A 24,013-nucleotide genomic window follows, 5' to 3' on the forward strand; every position below is an offset into this window, starting at 1 on the left:
TCAGCTCTCTTTGAGTGTGTGGTTCCACTCCTGGGTGGGCTGTGCTTTTTTTTTTCACATGGCGTGTGTCTCCTTACGGGACATACTCCTTGCATGTGGGGCACCCCTACATGAGGGTCACCCCTGTGTGGGCGGCACTCCTTGCGCACGGCAGCACTGCACGTGGGCCAGCTCACCACATGGGTCAAGAGGCCCTGGGTATCGAATCCTGGACCCTCCATATGGTAGGTGGATGCTCTATCATTTGAGTCACAACTGCTTCCCAACAATGGGAATTTATTGGCACATGGTTTTGAGGCTAGGAGAAGTCCAAACTTGAGGCACCAGCAATACAATGGTTTATTCCTGAAGACTGTGGCATTCTAGGGCTGGCTGCCAGTAACTTTGGGGTCTTTGGCATTTTCATCCCATGGCAATGCACATGGCAGCAGCATCTCCTTTTTCTTCCAGTTGTGTTGACTTCCAATTTCCTGCTCCTCCATATGGCTTTCTCTTCACAAAGCTTCCACTCATAGGATTAAGGCCCAATCACATTCAGTTCCACCACACCTTAACTAAAAATAACATCTTCAAAAGAGCCTATTTACAATAGGTTCATGCCCACAGGAATGGATTAAGATGAAGAAAATGTTTAGGTTTTTTGCTTTGTTTTGTTTTTCCTGGGCTACATAATTCAACCTACCACATTTTGGTAATCTTTTACATAAGTGTTTTAAAGACAGAAGGTTAAGTCATTGATTTGAGATCTCTTTTAAGACAAGTGTTTAGAGCTTTAAACTCTCCTCTAACTACTTCATTATCTGCATCTCATAAAATTTTCTATGTGTGTCTTCATTTTCATTCATCTCAAGGTACATTCTCATGTGAAATATGAATATGGGTAAACTTGCATATATATGACTGTTTTTCTTTGAAATTGAACAAATGTATGTTAACAATACAAGATGTTAATATCAAACCAAAAAAACTTTATGCTAAGTGAAAGAAACCAGATACAAAGTTGTACTACATATTGTATGATTCCATTTATATAAAATGTAAATATAAATTAAAGTACATTCTAATTTCCCTTCTGATTTCTTCTTTGATCCATTATGTTTTTAAGGAGAGTGTTGTTTAATTTACACATATTTCTGAATTTCCCAGATTTTTTCTGCTGTTGATTTCTAGTTACATTGTGATTGGAGAACATTTTTTTTTTAAGATTTATTTATTTCTCTCCCCTTCCCCCCGACCCCAGTTATCTGTTCCCTGTGTCTATTTTGCTACATCTTCTTTGTCCGCTTCTGTTGTTGTCAGCAACACGGGAATCTGTGTTTCTCTTTGTTGCATCATCTTGTTGTGTCAGCTTTCCATGTGTGCGGCACTTTCCTGGGCAGGCTGCACTTTCTTTCACGCTGGGCAGCTCTCCTTATGGGGTGCACTCATTGCGTGTGGGGCTCCCCTATGCGGGGGACACCCCTGCATGGCACAGCACTCCTTGCACGCATCAGCACTGCACATGGGCCAGCTCCACACTGGTCAAGGAGGCCCGGGGTTTGAACCGCGAACCTCCCATGTGGTAGACAGATGCCCTAAGCACTGGGTCAAGTCCGCCACCCCTGGAGAACATATTTTGAATGATTTCAATCCTTTTAAATTTATTGAGGGAAGTATATATAGCTCAACTGGTTGAGTGCCTGTTTCCCATGTACAAGGTCCCAGATCCCTAGTACCTCCTTGTAGCACTTTGATATTATTGATGAATTCCAAAAAGAAATACTGGATTATGTTTGTAAACTTATCTTTTCCTTGGGCATATTAGATTATATCAGATTCATAGGATTATTTGATTAAGTAATTATGAAAACCTCTTGTGCCAGTAGGGTGGTGAGTCCCCAACCTTGGGTGGGTGGGGACTCACAGATAAAAGTCATGGCAAAAGACAGAGTTGAGGGTTTTTGGTTTTTTGTTTTGTTTTGTTTTTTTTAATTGATTTTGTAAAAATGTTACATTAAAATATATATATATATATGAGGTCCCATTCAGCCCCACCACCCCCACCCCACCACTCCCCTCCCAGCAACACTCACTCCCCTCATCATGACACATCCATTGCACCCAGCAAGTACATCTCTGGTTATCTCTGCACCTCATGGTCAGTGGTCCACATCATGGCCCATACTCTCCCACATTCCATCCAGTGGGCCCTGGGAGGATTTACAATGTCCAGTGATTGCCCCTGAAGCACCATCCAGGGCAACTCCAAGTTCCAAAGGCACCTCCACATCTCATCTCTTCCTGCCACTCCCCATATCCATCAGCCACCATGTCCACTTTTCCCACCCCAATGCCACCTTTTCTCTGTGGGCCTTGGATTGGTTGTGTCCGTTGCACCTCTATGTCAGGAGGAGGAGAGTTGAGGGTTTTTGATGTTGGAGTTTTGATGTTGGAGTTTGATGCTGAAGCCTTAAGCTGCAGCCCTGGGAAGTAAGCTCACAGAGGAAAGAGAAGCCAGCCCCAGGAAGAGAGGAAGCCTGAGCCCAGGAAGAAGGAAGCCCTGAGGAGGAAGGAAACTTGAATCCAGAGAGAAGTAAGATCCTGGAAGGTAGGAACCCAGGAAGCCTGAACCCTTGCAGCCATCGACAGCTGTCTTGCTCCAACATGTGAAAATAGACTTTGGTGAGGGAAGTGACTTATGCCTTATAGCCTGGTATCTGTAATCTCCTGCCCCAAATAAATACCCTTTATAAAAACCAACAAATTTCTGGTATTTTGCATCAGTTCCCCTTTAGCTGACTAATATACTCCTAAAAAAAAAAAAAAAATCAAGGAAATGAAAAAAACAACTCTCACTGAGGAGCTGATGTAGCTCAGTGGTTGAGCACCTTATCCCATGCATGTGGTCTTGAGTTCAACCCCAGGTATCTCCTAAAAAAAAAAAAAAACAACTCTTGAATTTATTTTATTGAGGCTTGTTTTACAACAAGTATATTGTCCCTATGGTCGATCCTAGGGAATGCTCCATGTACGCTTGAGAAGAGTTAATATTCTGCTGGTGTCATAGAAGAGGTGGCATTGGATTGGGAAAAGGGACATGGTGGCTGATTGGTATGGGGAAAGGCAGGAAGAGATGAGAGGTGGAGGCATCTTTGGGACATGGAGATGCCCTGGATGGTGCTTCAGGGGCAATCACCGGACATTGTAAATCCTCACAGGGCCCACTGGATGGAATGGGGGAGAGTATGGGCCATGATGTGGACCATTGACCATGAGGTGCAGAGGTGCCCAAAGATATACTTACCAAATGCAATGGATGTGTCATGATGATGGGAACGAGTGTTGCTGGGGGCGGGGAGAGGTGGGGTGGGGGGGTGGGGTTGAATGGGACCTCATATATATATTTATAATGTAATATTATTACAAAGTCAATAAAAAATAAAAAATAAAAAATAAATATATTCTGCTGGTGATAAGGGAGTATTCTATACATGTCTATTGGGACAAGCTGGTTTAACACTGTTTAAGTCTTCTAAAATCTGTTGCTTTTCTGCCTAGTTTTTTAATCCATTGTTGGACATGGGGTATTACTTCTCCAACTATCATTGTTGAATTATCTATCTCTCCCTACATTTTGGTCAGTTTTTGCATCACATATTTTGGGGCCCTCTTGTTAGGTGCACTTGTGCTTGTAATTGTTATATTTTCCTGATGAATTGGACCTTTTAGTATTATACAATGTCCCTCTTTTCTCTGGTAAATTTTTTAGTCTATTTCATCTGATATTAGTATAGCCACTCTGCATTTTTCTGTTCATTTTTCTTCATTCTTTTTTTCTCTATGTTCTTTGGGTTTTTTGGGGGTTTTTTTAAAGATTTATTTCTCTCCCCTTCTCACCCCCTCCCCCAGTTGTCTGCTCTCTGTGTCCATTTGATGTATATTCTTCTGTGACAGCTTCTATCCTTATCAGCAGCACTGGGAATCTTGTTTCTCTTTGTTGTATCATCTTGCTGTGTCAGCTCTCCGTGCGTGCGGCACCATTCCTGGGCAGGTTGCACTTTCTTTTGTGCTGAACGGCTCTCCTTATGGGGCACACTCCTTGCACGTGGGGTTCCCTTACATGGAATGACACCCCTGTGTGGCAGGGCACTCCTTGCACACATCAGCACTGTGCACGGGCCAGCTCCACACAGGTCAAGGAGGCTCAGGGTTTGAACCACGGACCTCCCATGTGGTACGTGGATGCCCTATCCATTGGGCCAAGTCCAGTTCCCTCGCTCTGTTCTTTGGATTTCATAATCTCTATCAGTCTAACTTCAGGTTTGCTAATTCTTCCTTCTGCCAATTGAAGTCTACTGTTAAGCCCTTCTAATGAATTTTTACTCCAGTTACTGTACTTTTCAATTCCATATAATTTCTCTTTCCTGATATTCTCAATTTAATGAGACATGGTCATCATATCTTCCCCTTACTTCTTTAAACAGGATTTCCTTTAGTTCTTTGAGCATACATTATAAAGTTGCTACAAACATTGAATTAGTGAATACTGAACCATTGCTCCTGGGGGAAATACAGGGTTAGGTTCCTACAAACTTCTCATTATAACATTTTCATTAATCAAAAAAATACGTAACCTTGTGTTATGTATGCTTCTGTTTAAATACACTTTACTTAATATGTAGTATTGATTCATTAACACTGATCTCATAACCAACACATGTATTTTCTCTGTAAGCCACATGGCAGTTTTCTTGTGCTAAGACAACACTTCCACAACAATCTTTGTGGGATATTTTAAATCACCACAAAAAAAGTATAAAAAGTGTGAAAAATATGGCACTAAATATACTATGGAAAGGATATGTTTATAGTATGAGAGCTGAAACAAGAAGGCAGAGCCCCCTCTTTCTACCTTAACTGGGAATATGCGTGTCAGGCAACTCAAGTTTGTTCCTACTCTGTGCATGTCCGTGAATGGTTGTAGTAACACCAATTTGGGGGTTATAAATAAATTTTAGGGAGTAGGAAAATTCACAAATACAGAATTTACAAATAATGAGGACTTACTGTATTTATAATGGCTCCTTGAAGTTCAATATCTGTCTCTTTCACAGTTCACAGTTTCTGCTGCATGCTTTTGATCCTGTGTATGGATCACATTTTACTGTTTCTTTGCATATCTCATAGTTTTTGTTGAAACAGATATTTTAGATAATATATTATAACAACTTTGAATACCAGTCCTCCTCCCCACCTCCACCTCCAGATCTTGTTAAAATGGTTCACCTGTTTATTTGTCTATTGACTGGGTGGACTATTTTGGTGACGTCTCTTTCCCCTACAGTATAAAGCCTTAATATTGCTCCTCCTCAGATGGTGCAGCCTTGGGCATGCACACAGTCACACTGGGTGGCAGTGGTTTCAGTCGGGCTCTCTTTGACTGTCTCTCCTTGATCACACCCAGGCACCTCTAATTGTCAGCTGCTTGCTCTATTGTTTTTGACAATGTCCTGGGGTACAAATTGCACCACAGTCTGATCCAATTAAATTTGTACGCCTTTGCAGGGGTAGTCTTTCAGTCAGTGTTTGAGGTTTATTATGACCCCAGGTCCATTCTTTTTTTTTTTTTAGATTTATTTTATTTTACTTAATTCTCTCCCCTTCCCCATCCCCCCTGTTGTCTGCTCTCTGTGTCCATTTGCTCTGTGTTCTTCTGTGTCCACTTACATTCTTGTCCTGTGGCACCAGGAAACTGCGTCTTTTTTGTTGCCTCATCTTGCTGCGTCAGCTCTCCGTGTGTGCAGCGCCACTCCTGGGTGGGCTGTGCTTTTTTGCATGGGGCAGCTACCCTTACAGGGTGCATTCCTTGCGCGTGGGGCACCCCTACACGGGGGACACCCCTGCATGGCACGGCACTCCTTGCACACAGCAGCACGGCACTCCTTGCACACAGCAGCACTGCTAACCACACAGGTCAGGAGGTCCTGGGTATCAAACCCTGGACCTCCCATATGGTAGATGGATGCTCTGTCAGTTGAGCCACAACCGCTTCCCCCCAGGCCCATTCTTAGCTGTCTCTCTCCCTACTTCTTTCTGATAAACTAGATGATCTATGGTTTAGCTTGTATCTCTCATGAAACTATCAGCCTCCTCTTAGTTGCTTTCTACCAAAATCATCATAGTTTCCTTGAGAGCACCTTTAGGCTTAAAATTCCAAACACTGTATTTCAAATAGTCAGCTCCTTAGGGTACAGATATAAACTCTCCATTTTAGAGCCTGCCTCTCCCCAGAATAAAATTCCTTGTCACCGCTCCAGAGCTAGAGGTGGGGACAATGGTATACTCTCAGTGACACCCCTACTTTAGGAGCAGGTTGCTGAATGGGGCAGTAGCCTCTGATCTTTTCAGGTGGCTTCTATAGCTTGAAATCTCTGCCCTACAGTCTGGGATGAGGGCAACTGGGGATCCCGTACTCTTCAGTGTATAGCACCAAAGATAAGAGCCTTTACCTGAACCTCTCAGCTGCCAGTTCTGGCCTGTATTTTAGCCTCTACAACAAATAGTTGTGGGGATGGGAAATGTTTGTGACCAGCCGCTTCTGGAAAGACACTGCAGCCACTGACAGAGAGCTGTGGGGAGGGGGGGCACTCTGTTCTTGGATACACCTCCCATGTACGAGATCCCAGGTTCAATATCTGATACCTCCTAAAAACAAAACAAACAAACAAATGAAAAAAAAAACAGCTCTCCTTAGGGGGTGGATATAGCTCAGTGGTTGAATGCCTACTTCCCATATACAATGTCCTGGGTTCAATTCCCGGTACCTCCTTTTTTAAAAAAAACAACTGTTCTGCCTATATGCAAAGATGCAAAAATTATATCCAGTGAAACATATCTCAAAGAGCAAAAAAACTAAAATAAATCATTACTGAAGGAAATTAAAGAACACCTAAATAAATGGAAAGATATTCCATGCTCATGAATTGAAAGATTTAATATCATTGTCAGTACTAGCAAACTGATTTACATATTTAACACAATCCCAATCAAAATTCCAACAGCCTTCTTCACAGAAATGGCACCCCAAATAGCCAAAACCATCTTGAAAAAGAACAAATTTGGAGGACTCACACTTCTCAATTTCAAAACTTGCTATAATGCTTCAGTAATCAAAATTGTGTGGGGGCGATGCGACAGCAGCCAGAGGGCAGAGGAGGTGGCGCAGCCAATCCTGTCCTCGCTTTGAGGCCGCAGCAGGCGCAGGTGTCCGGGAAGGTCTTCATTCAGCGAGACTACAGCAGTAGCACCCACTGCCAGTTTCAGACCAAGTTCCCCGTGGAGCTGGAGAACCGGATTGATAGACAATTTGAAAAAAGTTTGAACACTAAATAACCTTTATGCAGAAGCAGAGAAGCTTGGGGGCCAGTCCTACCTTGAAGGCTGTCTGGCTTGTTTAACAGTTTATACCATCTTCTTATGCATGGAAACTCATTATGAGAAGGTTCTGAAGAAAGTCTCCAAATACATTCAAGAGCAAAATGAGAAGATATATGCTCCCCAAGGCCTCCTCCTGACAGATCCCATTGAGAGAGGACTTCGAGTTATTGAAATTACCATTTATGAAGACAGAGGCATGAGCAGTGGAAGATAAACCATAGAATAAAGATCCCACCTTAGGCTGGGACCCTCATCTATCCACTGGCAGATCGCAGAGTGTCCCCTACCTCCTCTCCAGAGCATCATTCCTTTGTATCTGCTGCCAGAGCCTTGGTGCCATTTACTCCAAGGACTAACTTTCTAAAATTCCACGCCCAGGGTGACCTCTAGTTGCTCAGCAGCCACTTTGTGTCTCGAAATTGTGTAGGACTCTAATCTTTTGATTAGTTCTGAGCAAACACAATGAAGCATTTCAGTTTCTATTCAAAGCCCTTTGATAAAATATGCTGTCAGCCCAACCCAAAGTTGATTTCTTATGTGCCACCAGTACCATTGGTTCTGCTCATTTCTTGGGTGAGCGTCCCAGATGACTTTAGACTTTTGACAAGTCATATCTTCACCAGTGTTCAGTCTTATTCTCTCAAGATAGTTGGATGCTTTTCTCTGGGATTTTGGTGAGGGATAGGCTGTATTTGTGATTTTGCTAATGCATGTCCCAGATTTCAAGAAACTACCAGTTTTGTCATGACTCAGATCTTAAAAAGATCAATTTTTGCTGTTCTTTTTCTCCAACTAGAGCTTGTTAGAAAAATAATGTATAATGTTATTTGATTTATTAAAGCAATTATTCCTAATTAAACCAGTATTTAATCCAATTTCTAGTTATTTTCTTTGGAGAACTTTATGTTATTATTGCATTTCCATGAATATTGGGAAGATACGTGTTTTGCTTGTTCATTACAAAAATAAGTAAGCACAATAAAGTGGATGCTAAACCATCAAACATAAATGTTCCTTGCCATGTCCCTGAATGTGTAATAAGCAAGTATAATAAATATTTTAATGATAGTTTTGTTATACATATAACTCATAAGGAAAAAATTTGATAGGACTAATACTGTATATTGCTAATTTTTAAAAACTATCCTTACTGGCAAACCTTAAGTATCATAAACCTTCCTCATAAACAGTATTCAGTGCACAGAAATCTTTTCTTTTTTTTTTTAAGATTTATTTATTTCTCTCCCCTTTCCCCCCCGCGCCCCTGTTGTCTGTTCTGTATCTATTTGCTGCATCTTCTTTGTCCGTTTCTGTTGTTGTCAGCGGCACAGGAATCTGTGTTTCTCTCTGTTGCGTCATCTTGTTGTGTCAGCTCTCCATGTGTGCGGCACCATTCCTGGGCAGGCTGCACTTTCTTTCACGCTGGGCTGGCTCTCCTTACGGGGTACACTCCTTGCACGTGGGGTTCCCCTATGCCGGGGACACCCCTGCGTGGCAGGGCACTCCTTGCGTGCATCAGCACTGCACATGGGCCAGCTCCACATGGGTCAAGGAGGCCTGGGGTTTGAACTGTGGACACCCCTATGTGGTAGACGGATGCCCTAACCACTGGGCCAAGTCTGCCACCAGTGCACAGAAATCTTACGGTTCAAGTAAAGTAAGTGATTTCCAAGTAAAACTCCCAATTCTGTGTCGATGTTTCAGTCCTTTTGGCTGTACATTCTTCGCATCAGGGCTTCTTGGGCCCTTAGTTTATCTTGAGGGCTTGAGAACACTGTACTTAGGAGAGAGTTAAGAAATAAATTAGGAGAGAATGAAACAGTTAAGTTTTACTTTCAGGGAAACGGACTTTGGCCCAGTGGTTAGGGCGCCGTCTACCATATGGGAGGTCCGCGGTTCAAACCCCGGGCCTCCTTGACCCGTGTGGAGCTGGCCATGCGCAGCGCTGATGCGCGCAAGGAGTGCCGTGCCACGCAAGGGTGTCCCCCGCGTGGGGGAGCCCCACGCTCAAGGAGTGCGCCCGTGAGGAAAAGCCGCCCAGCGTGAAAAGAAAGAGCAGCCTGCCCAGGAATGGCGCCGCCCATACTTCCCGTGCCGCTGACGACAACAGAAGCGGACAAAGAAACAAGACGCAGCAAATAGACACCAAGAACAGACAACCAGGGGAGGGGGGGAAGTTAAATAAATAAATAAATCTAAAAAAAAAAAAAAAAAAAAAAAAAAGTTTTACTTTCAGAGATATTGTAGATGCTAATACTGGATTTAATCTTTGAGATTTAATTTTTATGGGCTAGTTATTCAATAAATTCCGTAAGTCTGTGTAATATTTTAATTGTATAAAACCCTTTTGTTACTTTATAGCTTGTAACAGTATGTCTGTCTGCCTTTTAAACCCGTTGCAATAACTTTGCTGATTAGTAAAACTTTTCTTAAACAAACAAACAAAAATTGTGTGAAAGGAAGGAAGTACAGGGGGAAAAAAGAAAAAAGGGAGGGAGGCAGGAAGGTAGGAAGGCAGGAAGGCAGGAAAACTGTGTATATACAGGTATCTATCCTATACCCATAAATGCATAAGAAAGGTTCTGGATGAAACTCTTCACAGTGGATATTTTTCTGTGAGAAATTAAAAATGGGAGAGGGGATAGAGAGGGGAAAAGGGAAGGTTTTGAAGCTTTATTTTACTTCTATGTCATTTGAATTTCCTACTCATTAAAAATAACTAATTAGGGGTAAAAAAGCATTGGCATAAGACAGAGCTGACTGGAAATTCAACTGTCATTGACTGTGTGACCTTGGGAAAGTCTGTCCTTTTTTCTCCACTTCCTTACAGTGAGACAATGGTTGCAACTTCCTCGAATGTTGTGTCATTGAGTTAGATAAGTTATTAGAAGACTTCTGTCATAGTTTCTGGCATACAGTTGAAACTCAATAAATATTAACTTTTTCCTTTCCTTCTGAGTAAATGAGTGTCTATGTATTGGGATTTAAAAAACACAGGGAAAGACCCCTCATCTCTGTAACACAACAAATACTACTACCAATAATAATAACAAAAACTAATATTTGAGTTCCCACCACGTGTCAGATACCTTTTTAAGTGTTTTACAAGTATTCTCTCATTTAAGTCTCAACAATCCTTGAGATAGGCAGCATTATTATCCACATACTAAGGATAAGGAAATTGAAGTTAACCATATTGCTCAAAACTTAACAGTAAGTAGTAGAGCCAAGATTCAAACACCGACAGTCTGATTTTAAAGCTAGCTCTCCTAAGCATTGTGTTTTACTGTTTGCCAATACCCTCCAGGAATATGGCAGGCATTGCTGGATTGGTTACCTAACAGCCATTCGCAGGCCTCTACTGCCTTCCCTATTTCCCACTATAGAAGCCTAAAAAGCCAAGTATTCCCTTTAACAACTTCCCTTGCAGGGGGTGGCCATGTAATCCATTTTTGACCATGAGATGTACAAAAACATCTTTGGAGCTTTTAAGGAGTATTTTTCCTTCTAGATAAAGGAAAAATGGAATGTAAGAAACCCACACTTTCACCATCTTAATTTCCTTACATTCTACTCTTGTGTAATGCAACTGCTGCAGCTAACTTAAACCATAAAGAGAAGGCCAAAAGATTCAGTCAGATACAGACCAACCACCCTGACATTGTGGTGTCAGCACTGACTTACTACTGACCTAACCTGAGAACTATTTATATTATTATATATTATATGTATATATTAGTTCTATGACCTTTTTCATGATTAATCTATTCAAGTCTTGTGACTTCTATGCATATGAGATTTTCACATAATGAACACTTTAACCATTAATCCTATTTGCTGCATTTTTTCCATTTTTTGGGTGTCTTGTCTGTGTAATCTATTTCTTTTACTTTTTGATCTATTCTAATCATTGAAAAGAATGTAAGCCTTCTCCCCAAAATTTAATATGCACTTGTTAATTTTTTCCTTTTTATTAAGATTTTTTTATTTTTTATTTCTTTCCTCTTCCCCACCCCAGTTATCTGCTCTCTGTGTCCCTTCGGTGTGCGTTCTTCTGTGTCCATTTGCATTCTTGTCAGCAGCACTGGGAATCTGTGTCTCTTTTTGTTGCGTCATCTTGCTGTGTCAGCTCTCCATGTGTGTGACGCCACTCCTGGGCAGGCTGCACTTTTTTTATGCAGGGCGACTCTCCATGCGGGGCACACTCCTTGTGCGTGGGATTCCGCTATGTGGGGGACACCCCTGCATGGCACGGCTCTCCTTAATGTGCATCAGCACTGCATGTGGGCCAGCTTACCACACGGGTCAGGAGGCCCTGGATTTGAAACCCAGACCTCCCATATGGTAGGCGGATGCTCTATCAGTTGAGCCAAATCCGTTTCCCCCTTCTTAAATGTAACTTTTTTTTCCCTAATAAACATAGTATATGGTATGGGGGGGGATCTAAAAATGTTTCTCCTGATTGCCATCTCCATTATCCTAACACCAATTATTAAGTTTTCTTCCTTGATGCATGATACTTTTGCATAGTTCTGTGTCCAAGAGGACCTATTTCTGTGCTAGGCCATTTAATATTTTGAATTACAATTGATATACTCACCAACCCTAAGTCTAATTTTATCTTAGCTTTTTGCCCGATTTCTTCAGTGAACTTTAAAGCAATTCTAGGGAGCAGATGTAGCTCAGTGTTGAGTGCCTGCTTCCCATGTACGAGGTCCCAGGTTCAATCCTCAGTACTTCCTTAAAAAAAAAAACACACTTCTACTTCCTTTCAGACCATAGATGAAAAAAAAAAAAACAGACCATAGATGATAGAGCTAACAAAAAACTAAGTATTATCATACACAAAGGATTATTTTTATAGATGAGGAAACTGGGGCCAATTAAGTACATAGACTTCATTGTGGTCATGCAGCTAGTAAAAAGGGACAGAATTAGTACCCAAGTGTTTTTTTAGCTATGTAAGAAGGTAATCTAAATTTAATCTATCAATTTTTCAAACAGTTTAACCTTAAGGAACCTACAAGGAAATGTGCTCACTTATTATAGTGAGCAAAAAGGGGGTCCTAAAATGGAGATTCACCTCAGGAAATCTAGGATAATGGGATGCATTATTGGGAAAACATTGCTGAACAAGGATTAACAACAATGACCCCAACCTCTAGTGTTCCAGAGTGCCTTGTGTTGGAGATCCTGTCCATTGGCCATATGGAACAGAAGCTCCCTCAATTAGATGTGGAGTGGGCATCACCATCCCAGAATCCTCGGGATTGGGGGATGAACTATGGACTAGAGTGGACTTACTGGTATTCTATTATAACCTTATAGTTATTCTAGAATAGAAGAATTTATATAATCGATGTGGAGGCAGTGGCCACTGGAGGTTTTGAGGTCAGGGAGAGGGGAAACAAGTGTAAAAGGGGGCATTTTCGGGACTTGGGAATTGTCCTGAATGACACTGCAACAACAAATACAGGCCATTATATATGCTGCTATACCTACAGAATTGTATGGGAGAGTATAAATTACAATGTAAACTATAATCCATGCTTAGTGGCAATGCTCCAAAATATGTTCACCAATTGCAATGAATGTACTACTAATGAAGGATCTTGTTAATGTGGGTAAATGTGGGCCATGCAGGGAGCAGGGTGTATGGGAATCCCCTACACTTTTTATGTAATCTAAAAATCTTTAAAAAAAAAAAAAGTTGAAAGACCTGCCTGTCTTTAGATATGTTTACAATTGAAGACTTGATAAGACACCCAATGATGCATTCATCATCCCAACTTAGTCATTGTGAATATGTTTTAGCCATGTTCTAAGTTCTTGAATAGAGGGAACTATAATAAATTTAAAGAGTAAAGTTACCCTTCAGAGCATGGGGGGAGCATTGGCCAAAAAGGATTTCTATTTACTAAGGGAGAATTTTTCCCCCCAATTTCAAGGCAGAAACAGAGTGAGGAAGACAGCAATAATTTTACCAATGAAAGGGTCATAGAGGAATGGACAGTAGCCACAGCAAAAAGAAATATAACAGAGGCAAGTCACCTGAGAGTTTAAAACACCAATGGCAAGCTGAGTTGGGATTCAGAGTCCAGAACTCTATCATAATTGTAACTCAAGTCTCAATAGTCTCTGAGAGTATGTGGCGTGGGATTGAAGTGTTACGCTTCCAGTATTACCAAAATAAGACACCCTTCCTCAGGTGAAAGAAGTTGCTTCCAGGATAGGGTTCCATCCTCTTTGCAACTCTCTTTTCCACCCCTTCATTGTAATATATTGCTTGCATCGAAACCCTTTGGAGCAGTTTTGATATGTAGTGCAACTCATATGCTAAGATACATACTCCCAGTGATCTAATCTTTCTGTATAATAGTTTGATGCTGTATTAAAGTGTTCATAACTTTTGACCCAGCAAGTCCTTTTCTGGGGAAACAATCCAAGAGACAAAGTTTAGGCACAAAGATATTTATTACAGTATATATAATACTATACACAGGTATTACACCTAAATATCCAACAACTAAGCAAAAGTTAAATAAATAGTCATGTATCCATTTGATTAAATATCATGCAACCATGAAAAAAACATGGTTTTGAAGAATTAACTGGGACATGTTATAAAACGTTAGGCAAGAAAAGCAGGTGATTAAATTGTATATATCATATGAGCTCTCTTACGTTATTTAAATAAAAACAGAAAAACATTAGATGGAAAGATGCCAAAATGTTAACAGAAGTTGCCTCTGGATGGCAGGATTCAGGATAATTGATTTATTCTCTGCTTAGAAACTTTCTGTACTTTCCAAATTGTTTCCAGTTATTACATTTTTTTAAATGTATGGACAGTTAAAAAGAATCAATAAAAAGGAAGTTACCCAATATGACCTTCTCTGTCATCAGTTTTGAACCTCTAGGAAACAGCTGGACCTACTAGAATGTATGCTTAACTCTACAAACCTTTTTACTGTATCCCTCTATTCTATTCAAAGACTTTCTAACTGCAGACCACTAGCTAATTCAAAGGAGCAATAAGCCTGAAATGCAGTAAACATGAAAACCAAGACATCTTGCTTGGGTGAGAATTTGCACCTTTAGAACAAAGGAGAATTCCCATCTGGGTAGGGGGAAGGTGAATACACAAGAACTGAAGATGGATAGGTTTGCTCTCTGAAGGCAAGGGCATAAATTGGCTCTCTGAATTCAGACCTATGCCTGAAAATGAAAGAGACCTAGTTCCACCCTCACTCAAAAAGGGGCTTCACTTCAGGCCTAAAGGAAAGTAACTGTACTCTTTAGATGAGGACCAGGACTCCAGAGTTTGAACCTCTGGATAAAGTTGAGTGGCTGGGAGTGGCTGATGAGATATGAAGATATGCTGAGTCTTTAAGAGCAGAAGTTCTCAAACTTTAGTGTACTTAAGAATTACCAGGGAGATTGACTAAATTGCTGATTCTAAGGTTCCACCCTCAGGAATTCTGATTCTAATATGTGTTAGGCCGAGAATACTGTTTTTCTGTCAAGCAACCCCACCCATCTGAGCTATTGCCATTTTTTCCAATTGATAGGGTGGTCCTTCAAGACAGTGAACCTTAGTTTTATGCCAGAAGGATAGGGAATTAAAAGATTGAATCCATGTCTTTTAGGGTTCTACACACCAGACCAAGATCCAAGCACTGGAAGACAACTGGAAGGAAAACAAACAAAGATAAAGCAGATCAAAGCAAACCCTATTCTGTTGCTTTTTTTTTTTTTTACACTGGGAAGCCGTGCAAGATTAAAAAAAAAAAAAAAAATGCTGCTCCTAAACCAATTTGTTTCACTTTTGTGCCTACTCAGCAATGTTTAAAAAGCACTTTTATATTAACCACAGGCCATCCTCCTAGCTGATTTCCCTACCTCCAATCTCTCTACACAATTCAAATGATAGTTCTGAAAAAAAAGCTAATCTTTAAAATAGCCAACTGTTTCCCCATTGACTAGAGAAAAATTTAAGCCTCAAAACTTTTTAAATGAAGTATTACTGAGAAGCCCAATTTAACAAAACAGAAGCAAAGCTGCTCTAAAATGTATAGGTGACCTCATGTGCACCCTATTCAGTCCCTTTTCCCTCATCCCTATGGTTGCTCCAGAGGCACCACCACAGAACCAGAAGTCTCCATGATTTGCAACCTTTGCCCACGTATGGCAAGAAAATAATTTCACAATCCAACACTATTACCCACCCCCCACCCCTTGGTCCCATATACTGCTGCTCCCTATGTGTCCCTTGTGCTTCAACCACATTGAGTTCCCAAATTATTTTTTTTACTTTTCATCAGGGAAATTTCAAACATATGTAAAATCAAAACAAAAAAGTATAATGAACCACCACATACCAGCTTCAATGACTATCAACTCATGGCAAATCTTTTTTCCATTTATAGCTCCATCCACTCTTCCCCCATACTATTTAGGAGCAGATTCCTTCATACGATGGACTGTGGCTAACAGAACAAATATGAGAACATTCTCTCATTAACAAGTATATAATACTAAAAAGGTGCCATTAACTGGGTGGGTTGGGGGAGAAAATACACCAAATGAAAGATACTGGCTGTAGATTGTAGTAATGTTTTGACGATGCTATTTCATAGTTTATAACAATTGTTTCACAACAATGCAAGGTGCTGGTGACAGGGTAATGTATGGGAGCCCTGTATGATGATATGCATGTTTGTTTAGGTTCACTACTTATACTACACACTTGTTGTTGATGTTCATGTATGAATGATAAATTTCTATTTAAAAGTTAAAAAAAAAGTATGCCACACTGAAGAGGTTGTTGATGTGGGAGGAGTAGGGGTGAGCAGGGTATATGGGAACCTCCTATATTTTTTAATGTAACATTTTGTGTGATCTATGTATCTTTTAAAAAAAGACAATAAAAATATTTCTTTAAAAAGCACTTTCTATAATTTTATCCAGCATCTTAGTTTTATCTACTGAAAGGAATTTTCAGAGTATTTAATTCACCACAACTGCCAAAATCAGAAGCCTGAAATAGTTTCAGCTATAAGCACTACACCCTCTTCCCCCAGCCCAATCCTGTCAAGAATGAGTTTATAAAGGCCCAGTGTTTGCAAAAGAACAAGGTTAACACTACCTTCAAGGTGGAAAAAAACATGATAGGTGTGAAGAAAAGAACAAGATAGATACCCAGTACATCACCACAAATAGCCCATTTTAAACATTTATTTTCCTCATGCACAAATGCCTTAGGGCATTCAGGTTGCCTATTAGCACTAGAGATATGTGGAGAAAGATGGCTCAATAGTAACTCCTTTTGCATCCTCTATAAAGTGAAAGAATCTGTTCTTTTCAATAATGAATACCAGAGATGTAAATGGAAAGAAGAGTAGCACTTTTACTTAATAAATAAAATAAAAGCAAAGCAAGTTGCCACATGCTTGTACTAATGCTTGTGGCTCCTATAGAATGGGTATAACACTCTTGACTCAACCCATTTGTGGATAGTAGGCTCTGGTCATTTCATACTGCATAACAAAGAGGAAAAACAAAACAAAGAGTCCAAATATAATGATGCAGATACACAAAAACAATTTTCATTGATGCTTGTCCTACCTCCCTTCCCCCAGCTTTTTCTCCATATTTGCCCCTAAATTCTGGATGGATCAGTTGAAGAATTAGTGCATAAATTGACAAGGGCAGACAGTCAAGAGGTTATATAAGATTATATGAAATAGAAATTTGCTCCTAGAGATATCTTCTTATTTTTCTGTTTTTTTCGTGATAAGTTCTCTCTCTGGAGTGATTTAAAGTTTACAGACACAGCCTCCTGCTTTTAACCATTAGGGCCGCTTGGTTAGTCTTGCTCTCCTTGAGGTACTCTTTGTTGCCAGAGGCGACAACTGAGTCAAAGTCAGCATCACCAAGAGATGCCCTAAGGGGCCACTTATGAAAATAGTCTGGCTCCACCCATCATCAGTCTGGACATTACCTACATCTTATGATCTGCAAAATATGTTTCTTCTACCTACATACCAGCCTATTATCACTTATCTCAAATTCTACTATAAATAGTTAAACTACATCATATCTGCACCTACCATGAAACTAGTTTTATTACCAGTGGATTCAGAGCCAGTTGTCCTAAATTCTAATTTGATCCCTTTAACCTTAAATAAGTCACTACATCAGTGTCTCAAGGTGATTAGCTGGCAGTATGCATTACAATAACCTGGGTGGCTTACCAAGATTACAAGTTCCTGATTTCCACCTATTGGATTAGTTTCTGGAATTGGAACAAGGGAATCTGCCTTTTTAACAAGCTTTAAGGGTAATTCTTGTGTACTCACTCAGAGCTATAAGACTAAGTCTACGTGGTCTGTTGCTCTATGAAAATACCAAAACGAACATTTACTATCCCACGCCTCAGATATACAAATAGACAAAATGGGAAAGAACAATGTAGAAAGGCTGGTCCTTAGGTCTTCCTGGATGAGATGTTTCCAGTTTGTAACAAAGTGCATTAGTTTAGCCAGAAAGAACAAGAGGCCCAGTGAGGTCATGTCTTTTTCAGGACTATCAGCAAGATTCATCACAGCCAGCTGTTACAAACATGTTCACAAGAAAAGCCTCCTAGAGGCAGTAGAGTGGTTGAGCATCACCTATAACCACTTCCAGAAAACTCAAGACTCTATAAAGAATCAGGGAGCTACATGGGCAAACCTTGGAAAAGTCCAAAGGATTCCTAGTTATGTAAGCAAGAGCATCAATAGGCTTTAAAAGCATCACTAAATCAGTTCAAAAAATTAAAAGAGGTATAGGGCCTTTACAGATCATCCTGCTAAGACCTCATTTTAGAAAAGGCACAGAGGAAAAGTTTTTGAAAGATCACAGATCTTAAATTCATAGGATTCTCATGGATTGCTCTTTACATGAAAATGGATCCATTTGTTTCGATTTCTAATCTAAACCTAAAACCTATAACAAAGTCTAGCATACAGGTGTTCAGTAAATATTTACTGAATGAGATGAAACAAATGGATTAACCCAGAAAGAGGGTAGAGTAGGAACTGAGTCTAGCTCAAGGCCAGGGAATAATAAAGGTGATTTACCAGCAGCCAGATTTTTCTTTGAAGGTAAAAATTCATCTCAGATGAGACTACCAAACTTTTTTGGAAAGCAAAAGTCTAATACTTTGGGCTCTGTGCATCATCCTTCTCATCTAAAACTACAATTGTTAGACATCAAGACTTAAAAGGTAACAGCATAAATTTCCCAGTCTCACTTGCCCAAGAGTTTTCATTCCCAAATCCTAGTTTAACAAAATGAGACATGACCATCATCAAGAGGAGCTATATATTTTAATCTAAAGATATGGGCATACAGAAAGCATTTAACAAATTCTCCCAGGTTATTAAATTATATAACAGGAAATACAGGCTCCAGAAAAATAAGTCTCTTTCCATAAGTCTTATTCCTCGGCTTCTGCAGTAAAGACAATCCCTGGTAATACAAGTATTTGCTACCCACCCATGTTATTTGACAGGGAGCAAAGAAATATAGAAAGTTGTCTCTCATCTTCTTTCTGGATTGTGTAGCTTGAGGAGCAACCTCATGGCCCAGTGTCAAATGCATACATGGGCCCTTTAATGCTAGTTTCAAACTTATTAAGATGACAGCTGGGATTGGTACCTTCCAATCCTCTACTCAAAAATATAAAATTCAAGTGCACCACGTATTGCAGTGGGCTTTTAGTTTTTGTCAGATGTTGCAAAAGAATTCCTGTAACAAAGGAAATCATAACTCTCTATAATTCCATTTCCCATCTCTAAGATAGCAATAAGCTCCTCACATAAATGGCAGCTACAGCCACATTTAATTTTTAAGAATCTTTACAGAAAAAAAAAATTCCACATGTAATTAAAAGAATGTTGTTTGATTTGATAAGAGTTAGGATTAAGCTCAAATTAAATCCATCCTGGTACAACCTCCTTCTGATTGCATTGGAAGAATAACTGATATATAAGGAATATGAAAAGGAGGGGAGATAGCTTGAAGTGCAGAAATGACACAGACCCCCCACATACACACTTTAAAAAACTTTATTTATATAAAAAAACTCATTTGTTTTTAAAAGCATTAACAAGAAAGAAAGTAAAAGAGAAAAGGTATGGAGCAGAAGACACGCCCCTTAGTAGTGTTCAGTGGGATGGTGGGATTTTTGGTTTCTGGAATTGAATGTTTAGTGTTTTTTATAAACAAAACAAAAAAACTGTTAAAGGTCCCCAAAAGCCCATAGCTGTTCTATTACCCATGCCCCACCGAGAAAAAAAGCACCAAGAAAATAGCAGAGGAGGACAAGAGAAAAAAGTGGAGCCAGGTCTGGATGGGGACAATTTCCCCTGTGCAGTGTGCTCTTAGGGTCACAGAGAATGAAAGGCTCCTTTTTGCCAGAAAAGGTAGATGAGAATAGAAAGAAATGGAAGGAGATAAGGAATTTCAATCCATAAAGGAAGGGAAAGAGGGGTGTGTGCACTTTTCTCCTACCCCATAGCCTCAATATATAAGGAAAGAGGGGGAAAGGAGGATAAAGATTTCCAGTTGCATTGAATAGAGCTTTTAGATTAAGGGGGAGGAGTAAAAGGCAACTAAGGAAAGGGGTTAAAAAAAAAAAAACCCACATAATAGCTGATTCCTGTAGCCCAACCTGCTAATATTCGCTGAAATGAGGGAGGAACAGAGTAGTGCGGGAGATGGGGAGGGGAAGTGATGATTTCCCTCTAGCCCCGTCAGAGATGATGGTAAAATCTGGCATTGATGGAGTTAAGAGTCCCCCACCATTCACTCCTTCCCACCAACCTCACATAAATATCCATCAGAATGGGATTATTGCAAAATCCCCACCATATACTATTGAGCAAAAGCTTGCTTTGGCTGAAATTAAAGGCTATACCAATCCCCAATGGAGAGTCTGAGGTTCTCTAAGTCGCCTCTTCTTACTGTTAGGGTCAATAGTGGGTAGGAAAGCAACAAAACATAATTTGCAAAATCATGAGAAATGAGACTACAGAGGCAAAGAAAGGCACATGGAAGGGAGGAAGGAGATATACCCCAGGCCAAAGGCACAAAGAAAAGGCAAAGCCCGGGGCAATCCCCATCTTATAAAGGGTGAAGGGGATAGGAGTTATGTACATTAAGTCCTTTAGTTGGCCAACCAACTCCAAAAAGAAGGCAGGGAAGGAATGAGGTCAATAAAGGTAGGAAAAGGTAAAAGGGGCAAGGGGGAAGCCAGCTTTGAAGCTTCCTGCCAGTTTCAGACTAACCACTTCGTGTACATTCCTACTAGCTCCCCAAAAGACATCTTTCTGTTCTTCTCATGTAAGAAGTCTTCTTTGACACATTCTCCTCTTTCTCAGCTTCTTGAAAATGGCCAGGCCAGCAGACATACCACCGGACAGGAGAGGAGGGTTAAGTACAGCCTCAGTAAGGGGCAGAGGCAGTAGCCCAGCATGGGCAAAGGGCTTGGAGAAGAGATGGAGTCTGTAGGTCTGTGATGGTCCCTGCCTCAGAAATGAGGAGAACAAGGTTTCTTAATCCCAGTTCTAGGAGACCCTCACTTACTCAAGGGCCTTTGCCAGATGGAATTGCCAATGTTGCCAGCCTTCTTTGCTTCAAAAACAGCCATTAGGAATAAAGGAAAAGCTTATGCTTCCCCTCCTCCAAAAATCAAAACCAAAAAGTCCCTTCCCCATCAGGAAAAAAAAAAATCTTGATTAAAAACCATCATTTTATCAGGTTGCTGGACACTGCTTACACAGCACATAACTTCCAATTCTTCCCAAGGCTTCCAGTGAAGAGTCCCACTCCTTCCCTCCCTTCACACAAGGCCAAGAATTCCAAGGAGAGCTGGCAAAAAGATCTAATCTGCAGCAGTTCCTCAAAATAGGAAAGACTGACACATTCTATTCAAATAACTGAATCAGGCTCATTGGGAGAAACCAGAGGAAGTTGGAGTGGTGGAGAAGAGGGCAATTAAACTTCACTGGAAGAAGTTAGGAGTTGATGTAAAGAAGGTAGCCACTTTGGGCTATAAGGGCAGGAGGCAGCCTGGCAGTTGGCACAACAATCCAGCGAAGAAAAGGAAAAATCATCAGTCCATTTCACCACCAAAAAATAAAAGTACATATATTATAAGCTCAGATGCGGAGAGAGTGGTGCTAAATCTTCTGCTGTAGGGAAAAAAAAAGAGAAAGAGTAGATGTTAACAGGGTTGGGAAGAAGAATCAAAAAAGACATCTGAGCAAATTGGCATGCAGGAAGGAAAATAGGACAAAAGGAAGATCAGACCACCAGCTGCATGTCCCAGCCTCTTAAGAGGAATAATCACAGAAGCAGAACCCCCAAACCCCATGAGGCCGAGGCTAGCGTCTCTGGCCAGATCAGATCAGCATGATTGGCAAACTGCTGGCCCATAGGGGCCTCCTTCCTCAAAGAGGATCTTAGGGGTGGCTGGAGGACATACCATGGTGGGATTAAGACACTTGGTCCCCCTCATCATCCAAAACCAACACATTCAACTCTTCCTCCAGAGATTCCTGCCCCTCGTCCTGCTGTAAACACATGTAATTTGTTAGTATGAGAGGAAGGAAATAAGAATCTTATAAGTGTGTGCCAGACACAGGATAAATTCCAAAATCTGTAAACTCATAACAAAGTTAAGGCAGCAGTAAGAAAAAGGCAAGACATTTAGGAAAAGGAAGAGGAAAATATATGAGAATAGATCAGTTGCATTAGTTTTATTAGTAACATATTTATAACCACCTTACCTCATCATGACTATCACAGAATAACGGACAAAGAAATGCCAAGATGAGTCAAAACCCCAACTTGTTCCTGAAGAGCTCTACCAGAAAAGAATACTGTCTTTCCCTATGCACTTGTTTTATTTTTTAACCTATTTCACAAAACATGCAGGCATCAAAACAGAACTCTCCTTGGAAGGATAACAGTAAATAAGGAGAATTTACCATCAGGGGTGTTCCCTTCAATGGCTCCATATCTCCCAGATCCCCGGATCGATCCAGTGTTCTCTTGTGGTCCCCTCTTTCATTCAGTGTAGAATAGTTGTTATCTAGGTTTAAAAAAAAATACACAGAAATGATACTCCCTTCTAGTATACAATATATTATCAAGCACGTAATGTGAATTAGGTACCTCTAATGGGAAATAAGTTTTGTCAAATGCTCCAAAAAAGCATTAAAGCTCTGGTGATCCCTGACTTAAAAAGAACTTGATTCTAATTGGGAAGATAAAATGTATGAAATACCCAGAGTATGGCATACATAATAAAGCTAAACTGAAGAGATCCGTCTCTAAAGGGATCGAATTAAAAGAAGAGAGAGTAAGCTGTGCTGTTATAGTTAGAAAGGATCTGACAAAGAAGACAAACCTTAAGTTAAGCCTTTGGGAATGAAGAAAATTTAGAAAAGCAAATGGGAAGGACATTCCAGTAGGAGGTATTACATGAGCAAAATTTTTAAAAGTACAGAGTGAAGAGATAGAATGGCAAGTAGACCATGTGGGTTAAAACAAATTCCATGGGGAAACGACAGAGACGGAGTCCAGGGTCAGACTATAAAGGGCTGTGAATCACAAAGTAGGGACACAAACTTTACAGTGTAGGATGGGGAATACATCTGAAAACCTCTGAGCATGCAGGAATGTGGAAAAAGTAGATGGATCAGGTTTTCCTAAGCTCTCTCTCATCCTTCCAAATAGAAATGGCCAACCAAAGCTCTTCCAGTATGATAAATGGTGAGGGTGCTGGAAGTTAAAAACCACAGAGCTAGATAGATCTCATCATCCCAATGAAATATTAAAATCCTTATACTTAGGCAGGAATGAACTACCTACCTAATGATTTTGTGTTTGATCCCATATTGCCCATCTGAATTTCTTCTCGATCAGGTTTCTTATCTATATGGAGTCAGAGTGTTATACAGGTCAAAAATCAACTCTCCAAAATCTACATTTATCATAAAAATTCCTTTCTGTTCTATCTTCACACTTTCCCTTCCTCCATCCCTTCAAACTTTCATTGAGCACCACTATGTTCCAGACAATAATCTCTGCTCTAGGATTATAACAAAGCCGTCACTGGTCTTAGCAGTGTATCTTTTCATAGACTCATAATAAAAGATGCCATTCACTCTAAGTCAGCAGTTCAAAAATTATTTCATCTCATACTCCCTTCATTACCTTAGAAATTATAAGGACCCAAAGAGAATTCATGGATCTGGGATACATATATCAATATTTATCATACTGAAAATTTTTAAAAGTATTTTATTTAAAATAATAAACTTACTACGTGTTAACATAAATAGTATGTTAATAACATTAGCGTTGTTTTACATTTTTGCACATCACTTTAAAATTTGGCTTAAGAGAAGACACGTAAGATTCTTTTATCTGCTTCTGCATCCAGTCTGTTCTGGTATATTCTTTTGTTCAAAGTATATGAAGAAAATACAGCCTTACACAGATACACAGAAAAATTAGCATTTTAATATTTTCAAAATTGTGA

The 24,013-nt window shown here is 40.1% G+C and overlaps 1 protein-coding gene and 1 pseudogene across 19 annotated transcripts in view; one reads left to right on the plus strand and one right to left on the minus strand.

Annotated features, from left to right (window-relative positions):
- The first annotated feature begins 7,167 nt into the window (after nucleotides 1-7,167).
- LOC101428405 (golgin subfamily A member 7 pseudogene) lies at nucleotides 7,168-7,630 on the plus strand (annotated as a pseudogene).
- A 1,417-nt stretch (nucleotides 7,631-9,047) lies between these two features.
- The window catches only part of CTNND1 (catenin delta 1), a 59,780-nt gene continuing 44,814 nt past the window's right edge, over nucleotides 9,048-24,013 (minus strand). For 8 of the 19 annotated variants that reach the window (XM_058305401.2, XM_071218002.1, XM_004471048.5 and 5 more), the window contains 3 exons: nucleotides 23,341-23,403; nucleotides 22,455-22,558; nucleotides 18,772-21,656 (listed from right to left, as the gene is read on the minus strand). In XM_058305401.2, coding sequence (XP_058161384.1) covers nucleotides 21,645-21,656; nucleotides 22,455-22,558; nucleotides 23,341-23,403 — 179 coding nt within the window. In that variant the 3' untranslated portion in view covers nucleotides 18,772-21,644. Of the gene's footprint in view, nucleotides 9,196-18,771; nucleotides 21,657-21,949; nucleotides 22,331-22,454; nucleotides 22,559-23,340; nucleotides 23,404-24,013 lie in introns of those variants that run through there. The other 11 variants (XM_004471046.5, XM_004471049.5, XM_004471051.5 and 8 more) reach the window with 8 other exon arrangements.

Source organism: Dasypus novemcinctus, chromosome 10 (assembly GCF_030445035.2).
Source record: "Dasypus novemcinctus isolate mDasNov1 chromosome 10, mDasNov1.1.hap2, whole genome shotgun sequence".
Lineage (NCBI taxonomy): Eukaryota > Metazoa > Chordata > Mammalia > Cingulata > Dasypodidae > Dasypus > Dasypus novemcinctus.